Source organism: Micromys minutus, assembly GCF_963924665.1.
Source record: "Micromys minutus genome assembly, chromosome: 5".
Classification (NCBI taxonomy): domain Eukaryota; kingdom Metazoa; phylum Chordata; class Mammalia; order Rodentia; family Muridae; genus Micromys; species Micromys minutus.
In genome coordinates, this window is record NC_137974.1 from 79304535 (window position 1) to 79323304 (window position 18770).

Consider the following 18770-nt stretch of genomic DNA (forward strand, 5'->3'; position numbering starts at 1 on the left):
GGTCAGGAGAGATGCAGCCCTTTTAAACATGTTTCCAGTGAGTTTGAATTAAGGTGTGTGGTTAAGAATGGAGACATCATCAACTGGGGGACAAAAGTGGGGGTTCAGGAGTCAGCTCCCAGTGGCTGGCTCATTCTAAACCTGCTCTTAAGGATCCCAAGAGGGAAAATAGCTTCTTATAGGTCTCTGTGACTATCTTTATACATTTTTTATGCTATTTACTTTAATGTGGTATGTGATATTTATGCATTTTAATACTATTTATCTATTTGTAAGTGTGGTATGTGTGTGTGTACATGTATGTGGGGGGATGGCGGTGTGTGACTATAAAGGGATTTATTGGCTTATATAATTGAAAGCCTGTGACTTCGTACATTCTGGAAAGGCTGAGAACAAGAGACCAGTGATACAGCCTGAGTGTGGAGCCGAAGCTCCCTCAGCACTTGTGAGTCTAATCTCTGCAGGCACTGCAACAGTAAGACTTGTAAGAGCCTGTGGCACTGTCTGGCTCTCTCTCTTCCATCTGGGGCCTCAACCTACAGGATGGTGCAGCCCACGGTCCTGGCCTGTCTTTGCAGTTCCTCTCCTGTGTCTGTCACCTCCAAGGTGTCCTTCTAACACACTCACAAGTGTCACTTTACTAACCCTGGGGGTCTCTCAGTCAGGTCAACTAGAATCAACTCTCAGCACACAGCCACTTCCATACGTATCTTCTCTCCCCACCTAACCTTTGCCCTACACCCTGGTCCCTCCCACTCCTGCTTCCTTCAAAGCTCATCTGTGATGGCCACTTTGGAAAAAGTCCTTTGAATATTTTCATCATCTAATTTTTAGTAGTTGGTAATTTGTGAATGTATTTTGTAAAAGGCTTATTTACATTCTTCTAAAGGACAGGTCATGCATTTGGTCTGTCTTGCCGTTTGCCTTTGTATTCATAAGGACAAGTGTCATTCTTGCAGTTAAGGAGCTACTCAGAGCTTACTGGATAAGGGCTGGCAAGGCGGCTCAGCAGGTAAGAGTGCTTGTCATTAAGCCTCACAATCTGAGTTTGATCCCTGGAATCCGCCTGGGGAGAAGAGAATTTGGCCTCTGCATGCACACATGTTCACCCTGCCTCACCCCACTCCCAGTTTACTAAACGAAGATGAATAAAGTCAATTTGTAGTGTCTAATTGAACCCTTCTATCCCTGCACTATGTTGTCTCTTTCCTTGTAACCACCAGTTATTTTAGTTGCAACAGAAGGACAAATTTAGGAGTAGTGTGGCAGCAGGAGCACAGTAGGTCTCTCTTGGGAGCAAGTGAGAGGGTAACTGAATTTCTATCGCTGCGATGAAACACCATGGCCAAAAGCAAGTTGGGGAGGAAAGGGTTCATTTGGCTTACTTTCATACTGCTGGTCCACTGAAGTCAGGACAAGAGCTCAAACAGGGCAGGAACCTGGAGGCAGTTGACGCAGAGCCCATGGATGGATGCTGCTTACTGGCTTGCTCCTCCTGGTTTGCTCAGCCTTTCTTATGGACTGGGCTCTCCCCCATCAATCACTAATTAAGAAAATGACCTAGAGCTGGATCTTATGGAGACAATTCTTCAATTGAGATCACCTCCCTTCAGATGACTTAAGCTTCTGTCAAGCTGACATAAACATGACGCATGATGGGAGTCAGGATGAAGGTGACATGACTTAATAGTCATTTGATGACACTAAACATTTTATCCCCTTTCTTGGTTATATTTAATAATGAAATTCACTTAAACCCAACACTCAAAAGAAAAATCTGAAAATAAAATTTAGAAAAGTAGGCCAAGGAGATGGATCGGTGGGTGCATGTACTTGTCACCAGCACAAAGGCCCAAGTTCAACTCCAGGAGCCATGTGGTTAAAGGAGAGACCTGACTCCTACTGTCTCCCAACCTCTACATGTGTGCAATTGCATGCATATCACACACTCCCAAAAAATGTTAATACATTTTTGTCTTTTTTTTTTAAATCAAGGAACAAATGCTTAGGAATAAACAATCAAAAAGGAAAAGATCTAATACACTGAAAACTTTACAGTTTTGCAGTGATTAGACACCAATAAACTCCTCTTTGTGGGTTGAGGAGTTAATGGAGATGTCAGTGCTTGGGAGGTTAAATGAAGTCCCTATTCAAATGCCAACAATTCTCTTTTCCTTTTAGAGACAGGAAAAATATATATCCTGAAATACAGATTTTCAGAGTGTTCCATATACCTCAAATAATCTTGAAACAGGACAAGGATGCTTTCTGACTTCAGATTTTTATTATAGAACAAACACTTTCTGATTTCAAATTTTTATTTTAATTCTCAAATTATCAATCAAAGCAGTGGCGTTACATGAAGGCAGACAGAAGCACAGGAGAGACTGTGCTCAGAAATAGTCCCAGCATGCATGGCGGGATGGTTTCTCACCAAAGGGCTACATGTGAAGCTAGATATCCACACGTGAAGAGTAGAGAGTCAGACCTTACATCACACACAAAGATTAACTCAAAATGCATCAAAGAGCAAAGCTAAAACTAGGATTCCCAGGGCAAGCTAGAGTCAGCTCCCTTGGGTGGGTCAATGCTTTTATGTACACGACTACCAAAAATTTAACCAGAGCCAACAACCCAACTATTAATGGGCAGAGGACCTAAAAAGATTTCTTCCAACGATATATAAAGAAGGCCACCAAGCATATAGAGCACGTGACATCAGTAGTCAGGGAACTAGGAAGCAGAAGCACTGGTCGATCTTAACGCCCACTAGAATGGCCACTACAAGAGAGTAAGATTCACAAGGACATTTCTATCTTTCTGCACTGCTGACAGGAACATAAAATAGTGTGGCTGCTATGGAAACTATGGCAGTGCCTACTAATAAAAAAAGAATTACCCTATGACTACCCTATGACATACAGTCTGCTGCCTATGTGCTAAGACTGAAAGCAGGGTTCTAGGGATATTTGTATTTACATGTTCACAGCATAGTCAGGAGCTCCAGGGTGGGAACAACTGAGGTACCCACAGCTGGATGAGTAAGTAACAAGATACATACAATATACACACAACACACACTAAAACACTATTTGTCTTTACAAAGGAAAAAAACTCTGATACATGATACGAACATTCATAGTATTCTGCTACATGAAATAAGCCAATCCTCACCTCATTCCTGAAACACACACACACACACACACACACACACACAGAGTCCACGAATATCAGGCACTTAGGGTACTCAAATTCAGAGACCAGACAGAGAATAGTGATTACTGTGGAGAGAGAATATCCAAGGACAGAGCAGAAGGGACGGCCTGGCAGTGGCTGGGGGTCATAAGATGGGCTCTCACTGCATTTTCTGAGGAGGATGCAGAACGGGGATGCAGGCCGACTGCACTGCACTGTGAATGTGCTCATCATGATGTATACAGAACTACATACTTAGCCATGCTAAGGTTCATATTTCTATTTAATTTTAAATATGGTCATGGATAAAGGTATATAAAATTACTTTGAGAGCACAGGCTTACAGGTAAGAGGTAAAATTTAAAACTTCTTCAATGAAGATATAATCTTCTGTAAGTTTGGGTTAGGAATGGTTTCTTAGGGTACACTGAAAGAAAAAACATTGTCATTTTCCAATATGAAAACCGCTCTAGCCAAGAGCAGCGGTGTGTGACTCCTGGGAAGGAAGGGGTGAAAATACTCGGTGTTCAATGCTTTGGGGATTCCTGGCTAGCCTGAGGTAAGACACACAAAAGCAAAGTATAAAAATAAAACTGCTTCAGAGAGTATTAAGAGACTGAAAAGGACAAACCCCAAGTTGAGAAAAAAAATGCCAATTAATCTTTAAGAGATGAGTCAACAGTTAAAAAAAAAAAAACTTACAGGAAAATAAAAAGGTCACCCAGCCGAAAGCTGGACTGTAGACTGAAATAAGCATTCTGCAAAGGCAGCATAGAAAACCAGTGAACACATGAAAAGATGCTCAGATTATTGGACACTAGAGAAATGCAAACCAAGATCCCAATTAGATGCCTCTCCATCCCAAGCAGAATGTCTGCCAGCAATATGAACAGTTGTGAGGGGTGCTGGAGCCTAGATCCCACGAGAGCATGAAATGGTGGTAAAAGCACTGTAGAAAATATAATCAAGTCTGTCATAATACGTCCCTAAGGCATGTATTAAATGAAAAACTGAACTTTTCCACAGATGGTCATAGCATTAGTCAAAGCCCCACAGTAGAAACTTCTCAGAGCTCCTCTGTTCGATGGAGAAAGTCACATGGCGTCTGCTACTATGGAATGCTACTCAGCACTACTCCATTACAGACTGGCGCTGCAGGCACATAAACCTTTAACTCAGAAAAGGCCGGGCTATATAATTCACTCATCTAACAGATCTGGAACAGAGGGAAGGAGGACAGAGTGCTAACGAGTGCAGTTTCTGAAAAGGATGAGACTGTTCTGGAAGTAGATTAGTGGTGACTGCTACATGCTCCAGGAACACTCTAAAATCCACGGGATTGTATAATTCAAGGTTCAATTATGAGACACGTGACTTTCTCCAAATACAGCTATATCTAGTCAAGTGGAGGCATTTCATACAACACATCTCACTCTCCATTGAAACTGAAGCACTAATGGGAGGTGCGGCCCAGCAGTCGAGCTTCCTAGCATAGAACGCACACTCCTCCACACTGCACACAAACACCAAGTTTGGGATATGGGAGGCAGGACTGAGGGGTGCAGCATCCACTGCCAGTGGGGGCAGTGACACCCTAGGGAAATCCTCACAGCTTCCAAAACTTTAAATCAGCAAGTGAACTTCCCAATCCTTGATTGCCTTAGCCCCAGTGAACTACAGAACAATATAGAAGCTACAATGACTCCCTCCCTGTTCAATGGCAAGAACGACACTGAAGATTTAGTGTCCTGGTGGCTCTCTACTGTGTTAAGTGGTCCAAATAAAATGATCAGGATTCTATACTTCCCCAGACCCTTCATGTCTCTAACCTTTGTTATCTAGAGTGAACATCTGTTTTATCCATTTGCTGCAAATCCCAGTGTTTAGGGATGAGGCCCGTCACTCATCCTGTGTCGGTATAGTACAGGACCAGGATCTAGCCAAGATCAGCAAGGATGGAGCAGGAGCATATGACCCAGAGAGGACTAGAGTTCTTCAGTAAGGTGGGATTTGTGGGCCAGCTCATACTCTCGTCCTGGAACCCATATCTTGAGGATGTGGACTGTGGCTGCTATCACCCCTTTAAGAGGAGAGGGCTGGCCCAAAACTGAAGCCAAGAAACAGAAACAAGAGTTGGAGGAGGCTGAGCACAGGTTCTATGTTACTAACTGTGCCGATCTCATGTGGCCTCCTGGATGCACATACTGTGTAATCTGATCGGAGTCATCCTTGAACATAATCTTCCCCATTAGGCAATTTCCAAAACAGTATGATCTTAACCCAGAGTTGTTCAGTACCATGGGTCTTCTATAAATGACGTCAACCAACAGAATCATTCAGAAACAGCACTGATGTGTTTTCTCTGGTGTCCTGAGGAGGAACACCTGGCCCGGAGGTTGAGCAGATGCAGCAGCTACCATGCTTCCTATTTTGGTTCTTTCCTGTGAGGGACCAGGAAAAATTCTGGGTGGTTTTCATCTTGCATTATCAATATCCTTTTCTTCCTCTGAATCTTGATCTGGCGTCCAGCTGAAAACAAGCACACATACATTAATCTCATCTGGAATAATAAACACTACTCTGGTAAGGGATATCAGTAACATTATGAAAGAAGGAAACAAGCTTCTAGAAAACTCGGCTGAGCGTGTGGTTAATGCTACAGCCAGCATTCAGGAGGCCAAGGCAGAGAGACTGAGAGTACATGGCTAGGGACCTTCTTCAAACAAAAGCCACCAGAGAAAAGTAACAAATGGAACACTACAAACAAAAGACCAGCTCCATTGAGGGCTGGTCAAAAAAGACCGAACTTCCTGTAAAACTGAACTTCCATTTTTGTTTCAAATATATTCAATGTGTGTTCTAGCAAGTCTACCTTTGTAAATTCAAATGCACTGGATATTTTTAAATAGCAACTAGAAATATTAATGACACATGACTACAGGATTAAAAATCCTTGTGTTCTCTCCTCCTAGGCTAACTCTGAGTTCTTTGATTTAAGCCTCATAATGGAGCCACTTCCTTAGGGGCACAGGTGGAGAAGAGTCTGAAGCCAGTATAAGGTAGAAGTCAATAGAGCAGTTCAGAAATATTGTAGGAAGGAAATATTTGAGACAGGCCCCCTTAGTGAGTCTGAAATAGAGCACCACTTACAGCACAGCATAAAGCACCTGCGAGCCTTTATAAAATATACACACTATTTTTCTATACTATACACTACTGTACTATACTATACATCGAACTCTAGCCTTACACAGAACAGGCCAGCACTCAGTTACTGAGCTACGTTCTGTCCTTTTTATATTTTTATATACTTTTTGATAGGATCTCATAAAGCTGTCCAGGCTGGCTTTCCACTTACTCTATAGCCCAAGAAGGCCTTAACCTACTGTTCTCCCTGCCTCAGTCTCTTTATAGCTGATTTACATTCAATACCCCTGGGCCTGACTGAGACTCTCAAAAACCAAATCTTCAAATCTTCAAACACGAGAGTCACATTAGATGGTGGCAGGTTCATCCCTGGGACTCGTGCTCTGAAACAGAAGAACTGACCACGTGGCTCAAGGCGTTCTCGGCTTCTCTCATGCCCAAACAGTGGCACTCCAACAGCTAAGTATGATATGGGGCACTTTGGAAGAATAATGGTATGATGGTTTAAATCTGCTCAGCCCAGGGAGTGGCACTATTACAAGGTTTGACCTTGTGGAGTAGGCGTGGCCTTGTTGGAGTAGGTGTGTCACTGTGGCTGTGGGCTTTAAGACCCTCACCCTAGCTGCTTGGAAGTCAGTATTCTGCTACCAGCCTTCAGATGAGGATGTAGAACACTCAGTTCCTCCTGCACCATGCCTGTCTGGATGCTGCCTTGATGATACTGGACTGAACCTCTGAATCTGTAAGCCAGCCCCAATGAAATGTTGTCCTTTATAAGAAGAGTTGCCTTGGTCATGGTGTCTGTTCACAGCAGTAAAATCCTAACCAAGACACATGGTCATAGCCTATTAGAACAGTGTGAGAACCACTCTCTGCTCTGGGTCTAATCATGATGGAAGGTCTGCCTCTTCCTGACATCCACCAAAACACTGACATTTTAAATTCAAAATTATTACAATTAGAAGAAGCCATGTCTATGAGAAGACCAGGAGGCTGCCCACATACTCTCAGCTCTGTTCCCCAAAACCCAAGCCCTCAGAAAAACCCTAGCTCTGTAACAGAACAGCAGCTGCAGCTTTCCTGTCCTCCTAACCTCTCCACCTTCACCTGTCATGACCCTAGCCTCTGACACCTGCAGGCACTTACTCCAGTGACCACAACAGGTAAGCAGTGAGCAGGCTGGGAGAACAGGCAGCACAGCCATCACACACTCTGACCTACGATCACCCCAAACCCAGATGCCTAGAAACACAGTAACAGTCAGAGCACTGTCTCCACTAGAACCCAGCTACCCTACCACAGCAGGTCCTGAATATTCCAACATAGCTGACACACAAGAAAAAGACATAAAACCAACTACATAAAGATGACAGAGGTCCCTAAAGAGGAAGCAAATAAGTCCCTTAAAGATATCCAGGAAAGCACAAACAGTTGAAGGAAACAAAATGCTTCAAGAACTAAAAATGGAAATATAAACAACAAAAAAGACACAATTCTGGAAATGAAAACTATAGTAATTTGCAAAGGAACTATCAAGATAACAGGATACAAGAGATGGAAGAGAGAATTGCAGGTGTTGAAGATACAATAGAAGAAATGGATACATCAGTCAAAGAAAATGTTAAATATTAAAAGTCCTAACACAAAACATCCAGGAAATCTGAGGCACTTTGAAAAAAACCAACCTAAGAATAGGAATAAAGGAAGGAAAAGAATGAAACAAAGAGTTCTTTGAGAAAACCAACAAAATAGACAAACGCTTAGGCAAACTAAATACTGGCAGAGAGAACATCAAAATTAACAGAATCAGAAATGAAAAGGGACTATAACAAAGGACACAGAGTAAGTCCAGAGAATCTTAAGGACCAATTTTAAGAACCTGCACTCCTCCAAACTGGAAAAATCTAAAAGAAATGGATAATTTTCTCAGTAGGTACTTTTATCCTAATCAAGAATAAATGAAATGGAAATTATTCCACAATGCAGAAACAAAAGGAATATTTCCCAATTCATTTTCTGAGGTCACAGTTACTCTGATACCTAAACCACACACTCAACAAAGCTACAATTTCCCTTATGGATATAGATGCAAAAGATTATCCACCATGATCAAATAAGCTTCATTCCAGAGATACAGGGATTGTTCAATATACAAAATATCAGGAAATGTAATCATCATATAACCAATCTGGGAAAAAAATGACATGAGAAGGCCTCTGATGAAAGTCTTGGAGAGAGCAGGAACACAGGGACACAACCAAAGCATAATAAAGGCTGTTTACAGCAAGCCTATAGCCAACATTAAATGCAGAGAGACTCAAAGCAATTCTACTAAAATCAGGAATCAGATTTTGATATGTACCACTTATAAGTGGATGTCAGCTGTTAAGTAAATGATAATAATTTACAATCCTTAGACCCAGAAAGATTAGGTCTAAGGGGATGAATGACTGACTCTCCCAGGGAAGGTAATATAGAGATTTTATGGGTGGACTGGGGGTGGGGGTGGGAAGAATAGGAAGGAAGGCAACATAGGGTAGAAAGAGAAATGGCAGGAAAGAGAAGCTGGAATTGGGGGAGCCTTTGGGGGATGGTGTGGAAACCTAGTGTAGTGGAAACTTCCTGGAATCTACAAAGGCGATCCCAATGGGGGCTCCAGGTAATGGGGCATATGGAGTCCCAATTGACAATCCCTTCTTGTTAAGCAAGGCTTCCAGTGGCGGGTCATCCAGTGGCAGGTCTGGTTACATTCAATTGGGTTGCTGTCCGAGAAGATCCCATGGAAATCCCCATATAACCCAGGCTGATGCTAAGATAAGGGGCTGCTCTCCACAAACTAACAGCACCCCCTCCCCCATTGCAGAGGACAAGCAACATCCACACAACTCATTGAACATGGAGAATTTGAGCTGGTGCCTACACAAAGCCTTCAACCCTACATTCTAGTCTTTTTGATGCAGGAGAGTACTCCGCAGGCTACCAAAAAGAAACTCAGACACCAACCCAGCCATAAATCCTCCAACCTAAAATCTGTCCTGTCTTTAGTAGTCACTTAAATGTCTTAAGTAGGAGGAGTTGACGGTAGGGAACACGAATTCAGGTCCTTTGGCAGTTACACAAAAGCCTAGCAGGCTGAGGATGGTGTGGCACTTCTGTTTTACATGACCAGGAGGAAGTATCAGTGTTTGAATTTTGGAGTGAAGGATGCTGGCAGGAGCATCCCAAATGATATCACCAGTGCCTGGGACTCTGCTAATACTCCACGACTTCAAAAATCTACACAGGTCTTTGGGATGGCAACAGGCTTTTAAGGGAAAGGGTGTAAAGCAGAAATGTGAGTTTTCCTTGAATGAAGGCACATCCAGGGTCTTCTGGCTTTGGGACTACACTGAGCACTCACCCCCTTTGTTCATAAAGAAACTGAGGGTACAGAAGTTCAGCACACAGGAGACCAAACCCAGGGAGAGTGGAGGGAGATCAGTCTGGCTGTGTTGCTGTGTCTCCCAGTGACAGCTCTCCCCTATTTTCCTGTCCCTGTGCAGTTTTCTTGTCTTCCCTTGTGTTTTGTCAATGATGTAAAAGTCACACTTTTAGGCTTGTAAGGAATTTGAAAGTTTGGTCCAAACATTGGGAAGGCACACAGATTAGTAAAGGAGTTAATGAGTCCTGCTGTTTCATCCCATAAATGACAGAAAACTGCCCGAAATCTCTCACCTAGAGCTCAGTCTTTCTGTTTTACATTCTTTTACTACTACCTTCTTTTCTTTCTCCCTCCTTTTCCTCCTCTTCTTCTTTATTCTTTCTTTTTGAGAAAAGGTCTCACTATGCATATCTGGCTGGCCTAGAACTCACTCTGCCGACCAGGCCGGCCTCAAATTCAGAGACTAGTTAACTAACTGTATATGAAAGCTAAGGAGGAGGGGCTGGAAAATGGCTAAGTAAATAAAGTACTTGCTGGGCATGGGAGCTCAGGCTCAGCACCTACAAAAAGAGCTGGGCATGGCGGCAGGAACTGTTAATCCCAGAACTGAGCAGTGGAGACAGACAGATCAGGTCCATCTAGAGTTGGTTAGCCTGTTTCCCAAGTGCTATAGTGTATGCTGCTACATCTGGCAGTGCAGAACCCTGACTTGGAATTGTCAGTCTCCTACCTTCTTTCTCCTTCCTAAAACTTTTTCTCCCCATATTTTATCATACTTTATCTGTCTTCAGAGTACCTGTTTTTTAATATTCTTTTCTCACACACTGTAGCCTTACAGTTTTCCCTTCCTCCCCTCCTCCCAAAGCCATTATTCAAACCATATCACTATATCCAATTTATGATCATTAAATCATTAGCATTTAATTCTATGCATAGTTAACATTGACTTTCAAAATGGTTCACCACTTACCATTGATCTTTTACACTCAAAAAACGAGTACTGCAAAGCCCTGCAGTATCCTTCCTTCAAACACTGCCGCGGGGATTTTCCTTCCTGTGGCATACAGACCGGTGTGAGTATCTGAAAAAGTGTCCCACAAAGTGCAAGATAACTGTTCCTCTGAAAGCAGGTTTTTTTTTTTTTTTGATTTAAGAAAATTCTTAATTCCTTTTTATTACCCTTGGTGGTTAAAGAAAAACAAAGGAAAAGATTATCAAATAATTAAGTACTTCAAGTCTGTTTGTTTAATTTAATTTTTAAGTATTTGCCTGCATGTACAAACATGCACCACGTACAGACCTAGTGCTCACGGATGCCAAAAGAGGCTACCAGACCCCTTGAACTGGAGGCACAGATGATTGTGCAACACCGTATAACTGCTAGGACCAAATCCTGGTCCTCTGGAAGTGCTCTTAACCATTGAGCCATCTATCTTTCCAGCCCCCAAAGCCTAAGATTTTTAGAACAAATCATTAATGCTTGTATAAGCCTTCCTATGGATGAGAACTATGAATTGGATTCATTAAAATACGGGCCTTTTAGTGTTGGTACTGAACTCTGTATATGAATGTTAAGGGGGGAGGGGCTGGAAAATGGCTAATTAAATAAAGTACTTGCTGGGCATGGGAGCTCAGGCTCAGCACCCACATAAAGAGCTGGGCATGGCGGCAGGAACTAGTAGTGGAGACAGGCAGATCGGGTTCATCTAGCCAATCAGGTTCACTGACTTGCTTTATCTCAAATAATATGGTGGAGGGGCTAGAGAGATGAGTCAGTGGGCAAGAGGATCTTCTGGGATCAAGGTCACTAACAGGAAAACCCTTTTGAGTTCCCTCTGGCAGTTTCAACATTTCTGCCTTCCCAAGAGTCATAAAACCTGAAGAAGTCTATTTTAGAGACTTCTCTCCACTCCCCTTTCTCCTCACTACCCCCCCCCCCCCACTGGAAGGTACATTGTTATCATCTGAGTTCATACCCTAAGTTTCTCTGAGCCACTACCGTTCGTCGACTGTTTCCCAAATCAGCACATAGTATAAATATAAAGGGTTATGTTGAATTCCTCCCAGAATGCAATGCTGTAGGTTTAAGATGGGGTAAAGGTCGGCAGAGAGAAACTATGGCACACCGTAAGATACTTCCATATTCTAGAAGCCCAAGAAACCAAAATTCCCCACCATAGATCAAGTAGCCATGCGGCGCAAGCACGGGCGAGTCTCTGTTGGCGAGTGCCCAAAAGTGAGTTCCCGCACTCGGGAATCGCTTCTCGAACTAAGATGGCCGAATGATTACAAAATCCTTAGGTAGGTAGTAAGTTATCATCCATTTAACACCAGTAAGAACTGAGGATGAGAGCCCAAGAGACCTGTTCAAAGTCAGGAGCGGACGCGCGACCTCTAGCCTCGACGTGACCTCCCAGGCAGGCCAACATGGAGCCTGTCTTGGCTGAGCTCTGCCACCCAAATCCGCGCTACCTGGAGCACACAGGCCGACTGCAGCAGACATGCACCCAGATCTTCCTTCACGCCCGCGCACGCGCCGCCCTCCGGCTTTTCCTCATAATACCGGGGCATGGCGGAGCCCACCGCCCTCACCACACCAGATCTCGGCCTTCGGTCATCCTCGACCGCCCGAAAGGGCGGGGGCCACGCCCACCGACGAGCTAGAGGTGAAGATGGGAGAAATCCTCAGTAACTTCCGGCAGAATCTTTAGCGTATGCGCATGCGTGGAGGAAGTGCGTGTCCATGACGTAAGTACAGAGCGCTGCAAAGTGCGGGCTACGTAGCGGTAAAGGAAGTGGCCCCAGCGGCGGCTGGGCTCGGCTGCCGGGCGAAGGTGGCGGTAGTCCTGGGCCCAGGGAAAGACCTCACGGTGCGGCCTGCTTTGTGTGCGCGGGGCGGCGTTCGTGCGGACGGCCGTTTCCACGGTCACCGCGCGACCTGGCGTCTAAGCGGCTGGGTGTGGGCAGCTCGAGTCCTAGGCCCCCCGTGGAGTTGCTGGGTAAATCCAAAGACGCCCGTTTACGTTGGAACCTCAGGATTAGGACTGTTTTTGTATTCTAAGCAGGTCTGGCATATTGCACAGGAGATACACATCCTGAAACCTTGTCATGTCATGTTCTTAATTCAAATGTCACTGGGCAGTCTGTATTTTTAGTTGACAGAGGCTTGGAGTAATGGAGACCTGCAGGGGGGCGGGGCGGAGTGCCGCGGTGTGCTGGTAGGTTGGGCGGTAACCACCAGTCTTTTAGCTTCGGACTAGTTGGACCGGACCCTCCCGCGCTCTTATTCCTCCTACCCAGCTATTCTAGGAGTAAAATCATCAAGGAGTGGAATTTGCTTCGCTTTTTATGTCACATTCTGAATAGCCTGGAGCTTGCTGACCATCGCTGATGGACTTGTACAAATAAGCAGTGTGTCTTACCTTTTCAGTAACCTTGCTTTTAGCTTAAACTTTTTTGTTCTTGCTTTAAATCTTGGTCATTAAAATTATGGAATTTTTGAACCAGTGTTCCAGTCATTGCACATCCCTAATCTGCTTTTTCCTTGACCTCCATTATCAGTAGTGAGTTACTACAGCTATCAAAGGCTTGATTGACGTGAAGGTTGGGAAACCATGGACTCCAGTTAAGTGGTTTCAGGTGGTGCAGGAGAGTGTGTGTGATATTGTCTAGATGGCATTAACACTTGGCCAGCCCCTAGACAGGTCCCAGAACCAACTCCATTGCTTCTGGCTCCGAATCCTTTCTGAAGGTGGCAGGAGAAAATGTCGTAGCTCTGAAGAGAAGTGCTAGTAGCCAAGCATTACATCTAAGAGAAATGTTTTCATTACATCTAGGAAGATGCTACCAAGTACTTCTTTGAATCCTTCAGTGCACGGGAACGGAGTATTAAATTCCAGAGATGCTGCAAGACACACAGCTGGAGCGAAGCGCTACAAGTACCTCAGAAGGCTTTTTCGATTTCGGCAGATGGACTTTGAGTTCGCTGCATGGCAGATGCTCTACCTGTTCACCTCCCCTCAGAGGGTCTATAGAAACTTTCACTACCGGAAGCAAACAAAGGACCAGTGGGCCAGAGATGACCCCGCCTTCTTGGTCCTCTTAAGTATCTGGCTCTGTGGTAAGTGCGTTCCAGTGTACAAGCAGCACAGATGAAAAACAAACTGGGGGTTTCAGATGAAACTTTTATCCTTTGTGATAATATATAATGGGCTAGAATCTCGGGGTGTGAAGCTGTGGTTTGTCTTTTCTAAAACATTAAATGCAAGCAAGCAAGAAAGTAGTGTTCTTCCTAGTGCTAGTTCTAACACATGCCAGAGTAAACTACTTTACTGGGATGGGCAAAAGTAGGTATGGGATTCATCCCATAGTTGTCATTTTTTTCCTTCTCTTTTGGAACGGCTTGTAGATGGGTAGGCCAGGCTGACCTGGCACTCAGGATGCTCTTAACTAGGTCTCTTAGTGCTGGCATTACAGGTGTGTTCTGCCACACTGGCTGACACTTAAAAAAAAAGAAATAACTAAACTCAGTTGTGTGCCAAGAAATGTTAGGATGGGAATTATAGTTCTTAATAAGGTAAATCTGTGAGGCTGGGAGGTTGGTGTCTTTTTAATTTTTAATTTGTTTTTTTTTTTTTTTTTTTTTTTTTTTTTGGCAGGAGGAGGGGCAGGGGGTGGTAGGACGAGCAATAGAAACCAGTGACTTAAATATACCAGGCAAGTGCTCTACCACAGAGCTACACCCCCAGCTTACAGAGTAAGGGTTCTGAAAGTACTCATTAAACTTGAAGAGAAACTAGGACTTCAACTACAGTACAGTAACAGTCCCAGCCTACTGTGGGGTATTGAAGTATGCAGTAGGTGCTTCTCACATTTAACTGGACTTCAGAGGAAATTGAGTAGCCTATGTCCTGGTGAACTAGTCCATGAGTCCTGCTCCTTTACTGCATTCAGAGTTGGCATTTATTTTGACATCAGTTGCATGTACCTTGGTGTGATGGTTCTTCATTGTCTGTGTTCCACCTCTACTACACTGTGGGCTTATGGGTGCCAGGGACTGCCTTGTACCCAAGAGCCTAGCAGTGAATTTTGTAACTCTTTATTTCAGTGTCCACCATAGGATTTGGCTTTGTGCTGGACATGGGATTTTTTGAGACAATAAAACTGCTCCTGTGGGTTGTGTTCATAGACTGTGTAGGTGTTGGCCTTCTGATATCAACTTTAATGTGGTAAGTAACCATAAAGTGGTTTCTTATATACTGCTGAACCTCTGTTTGTTTATTTCAGAGGTACAGTAGCTCGTGAAAATTGAACCCAAGATAGAATAGCAGATGTGATTGTATTGACTGCCAGGATTATTGTCACTTGGCCCCTGTGCCTGTACTAAGTTAGAAAATACTTTAGTGGGTGCTCACTGTCATTGTGGCAAATCCCAGGGTGGTTATACCCCGCTAAATTCTGATTTTCATAATATATATGATTTCATTTGCATCTGGTTAACTGTGTTTTCTACATTTGTCTGGGTACCATTTCTAGATGCGTAAGTGCTATGGCAGTGTTTAGATCCACTTCTCTCAAAGAATGTTTCTATGTGCTTGGCCTCCTGGGCAGAGGGCAGTAATGTAACAAGTGGCTGCATAGAGGATAGAGACTGAGGAGGAAGCAGAGAAAAGACAGAGCCTCAGACAGGTCTATGTGCCAGCAGGCATGTCTGTGGTCTTCTTTATAAACTGGAGTTGTTCCATCGATGGTTTTAGAGTAGCAGGACAGTAGACCTTTGGTACCTAGATATGATAGCTATTACTATTTTAAACAAAAATATTAAGGCTGTACCCTGATGAAACCCGTCTTGTATTTTCCTTTGTAATTTTTTGATTAATAAGGTACAGGCTCTGTGGTTATGGATAGTTAATAAATACTACTATGTGTATTCAGTATGTAAGTGGCACAGGCTCAGCAGGTAAAGACACTTGCCCAGTTTAACTCCCAGGATTCACATGTAGAACTGACTCCACAAAGTTGTCTTCGGATTTCATGCTTTAACATGTTCCTCCATAAATAAATGTAATAATAAAAGTCACCTAAAATCTAGTGCCATAAATGACATTAATTTCCATATATGTTTATAGAATGTTCCTCTCATTGAGGGTCTGGACACTATAGTTTTTTGGTAGGTTGGGTTGCAGAGCATCGATGGAAGTATGCACATGCGTGTGCACACACACAGAGGGAGAGAGAGAGAGAATATTTTATCTGGGTGTACCCCTTTCCTGTGTTTCTTTCTCACTTTTTAATGGTAATGGCAGTTGATGTAATGGGTTTTCTGTTTTTTTTGGCTGATTTAAATGTCATGGTTTTTTGGTGATGTCATTTAGGCTTTTAATGCCTACATGATACCTTGCACCTTTCAACTGCAGGCTTTGTGTATAACATAACTTACAATTAAGCACATCTGTCATAGCTAACCCCAATCCCAAATCATCTTCTCCTTCATTCTCAGAACCACTCTTGGTGCCATCAGCCTGTCCTCGGCTGATAGCAATTCTTATCTTCCTACATGTATGTGTTTAGAGGAAGACTGTTGTCTGACTTTCTGGCCTCTTAGCAGATGAATTAATCCTTCACCTTCAGCTAGTGTTACACACCTCTAGTAACAGGTGACTGTCATCTTCTTTTCTGTGGAGTCTGCCACCAAGGAGACCCCATCAGAACATGTCAATCAGACATTTCTTGCATCTGACAGTGGCTTTTTTATCATAAGGTTGAAGTCACAAAGTAGCCACAGGCACCCTAAGACCTTACTCCCTTCTTTGCTGCTTACAGGCACACACAGGTCTCAAGCTGTGCCAGGGGCCTTCACGTAGACATTATGGTTTAAAATTGCAGCTCAGATCTGCAGTCTCACTGTCCTATCATAGCACTGCGTCCGGCTTCCCCCACTAGAGGCTATTTTATTCATAACTCTGTCTCTAGGACGTAGGTAACGTGCTGCAGCAGAAGGTTGGGTACTGAGAGAACCAGTACGCTGAAGACATTTCCACTTTGTTCTTCAGGTTCATCTCAAACAAGTACCTGGTGAAGCGCCAGAGCAGAGACTATGATGTGGAGTGGGGCTATGCCTTTGATGTGCATCTGAATGCTTTCTATCCGCTCCTTGTCATTCTGCATTTCATCCAGCTCTTCTTCATCAACCGTAAGTGTTCTTCTCTCATACGGTCTCAGAGTTGTTAGTGTGCAGACGGACACTCATTGTATGCTTTCTTTTCCTGGCAGATGTTATTCTCACAGATACATTTATCGGATATTTAGTTGGAAATACCTTATGGTTGATTGCTGTTGGCTATTATATCTATGTGACCTTCCTGGGATACAGTGGTAAGTTTGGGTGGTTTGAGAACAGAGAAAGGCAGACATTGACCAACATCATGGTTCACTCATATGGTCTCCTAATTACACAAGTATTCTTACCTTTTAGCTTGTTGAGTGGACCAGGTGGTGTGTGACATTTGGAGCCATGCTAACTCATTATTGCCAGGTTACAGGTAGAAGTCCCTGACTTTCTGTGCTAGATGGATTCAGGCTCCATATTATTACCCACAGGGTATGGGCACTGAAATAGTTACAAACATTTCTTAGGGGATGATCCCAGATCAGGCCTAGGGTCTGCTGGTCCTAGGCCATATTTGCAAACTTATTGCTAAATCTTCTAGATTATTTTTTCTAATATGAAGATAGAAACTTAACACTCTTAGGGTGTTAAGAGATTATCTCAAACCAGGAGTCTAACTCAGTAGAAAACCTGCCTGCTATGTGCAAGGTCCTGGGTTCAGCTCCCCCAAATTCCTATTGCTCTTCTTTCTCCGTTTGAATGACTGGGACTTCACTGTAAACAACTCTTACTCTTGACTACCCTTCCCCCCATGACCAGTTTCCCACTCAGCCTTCCACTTGCCTGGTTTGGAGTATTAGTTTTTCTAGTGAATTTTCACCTAGCTTGAAAGTGTTATAACCCATGGCACCAAAGTTCTTAGTGAACTTTTGGATGTTCTGCCTTAGAACTGTTGAGTGAGAAATGAATCAGTAAGCAAGAAGCTTCAGTGGTTACAGTATACTGCCTTGGTTCTTCCCAAAGACTGGGCTGTTAGTTGATCATACCTCACACTGAGCTGTGTTGCATTTTGCAGTGGAAACATTCAGATGGCTAAAAGTGATAGCATAATGAGGCAGACACATTACTGTGCGCTGACACAGGAAGATACGTCCTGGGCTTTTGTCTAGATGGTAGTGCTCATCCCTCTGCTCAGGGTACATAGTGATGTGAGCATCATCATGGACCTATGCAACGTGTGCTCCTCCTCTGGTCCAGGGTATTGGAAAGAGCCTTCTTTGAGCAGGTACATCTGTCAGCCATGGCCCTTTTTCTTTTCCAGCACTACCATTTTTGAAAAATACAGTGATCCTGCTCTATCCGTTTGCACCTCTCATTGTGCTGTACGGGCTGTCGCTGGCTCTGGGATGGAACTTTACTCATACGTTGTGCTCCTTCTACAAGTACAGAGTGAAGTGACCGCATCCTAGCTAAACTGTCTGGTGTTGGGAAGGGATGGGTTCTTGTAAATCTGTAAATAGCTTCCAGATGTAAAGTTTTACAAATTCAAGGTGATATTAACACTTGTCTAGACCATTCCTTAAAACTAATTAAATGTACATTTCTAATAAATATTTTTAAACTAAAGCTGTAATTGTTTAATTATTTCACTTGAAGCTGTATATAAAATATTGGGTACAGTAGTCAGTGGTGGATAGCACACACCATCTTGTTGGCAAAATGTGCCGTCTGTCCCGTTTTTAAAGGCCATTTACACAGACTCACCTTCAAATACTTCAAGCAGTGTGGCTCACACAGGGGCCCTGTCATCAAATACAAAGCACAGTTCCAGGGGCACTCTGACTTGAACTGCCTGTGTACACTGAGTGCCTGTAGAGATGACAACCATTCTTGCCTTTT

At 43.5% G+C, this 18770-nt stretch overlaps 2 protein-coding genes across 5 annotated transcripts; one reads left to right on the forward strand and one right to left on the reverse strand.

Moving 5' to 3' along the window:
- Positions 1-2262: 2262 nt before the first annotated feature.
- COA5 (cytochrome c oxidase assembly factor 5) lies at positions 2263-12426 on the reverse strand. The gene is made up of 3 exons (XM_080916650.1): positions 12236-12426; positions 10734-10817; positions 2263-5724 (listed from the first exon to the last, which is right to left on the reverse strand). The coding sequence occupies exons 1-3, from the start codon at positions 12332-12334 to the stop codon at positions 5683-5685; spliced, it is 225 nt and encodes a 74-aa protein (XP_080772776.1). The 5' UTR covers positions 12335-12426; the 3' UTR covers positions 2263-5682.
- Positions 12427-12526: 100 nt separating this feature from the next.
- Positions 12527-18450, forward strand: UNC50 (unc-50 inner nuclear membrane RNA binding protein). 4 transcript variants are annotated; one of them, XM_080917386.1, is made up of 6 exons: positions 12527-12633; positions 13604-13883; positions 14871-14991; positions 16816-16955; positions 17036-17137; positions 18193-18450. In XM_080917386.1, the coding sequence occupies exons 2-6, from the start codon at positions 13604-13606 to the stop codon at positions 18327-18329; spliced, it is 780 nt and encodes a 259-aa protein (XP_080773512.1). In that variant the 5' UTR covers positions 12527-12633; the 3' UTR covers positions 18330-18450. The 4 variants fall into 4 exon arrangements, with proteins under 4 accessions (XP_080773512.1, XP_080773511.1, XP_080773510.1 ...); XM_080917385.1 differs by having other exon boundaries at positions 12533-12633; positions 13600-13883; XM_080917384.1 differs by having other exon boundaries at positions 12539-12828; positions 13600-13883.
- Positions 18451-18770: the final 320 nt, after the last annotated feature.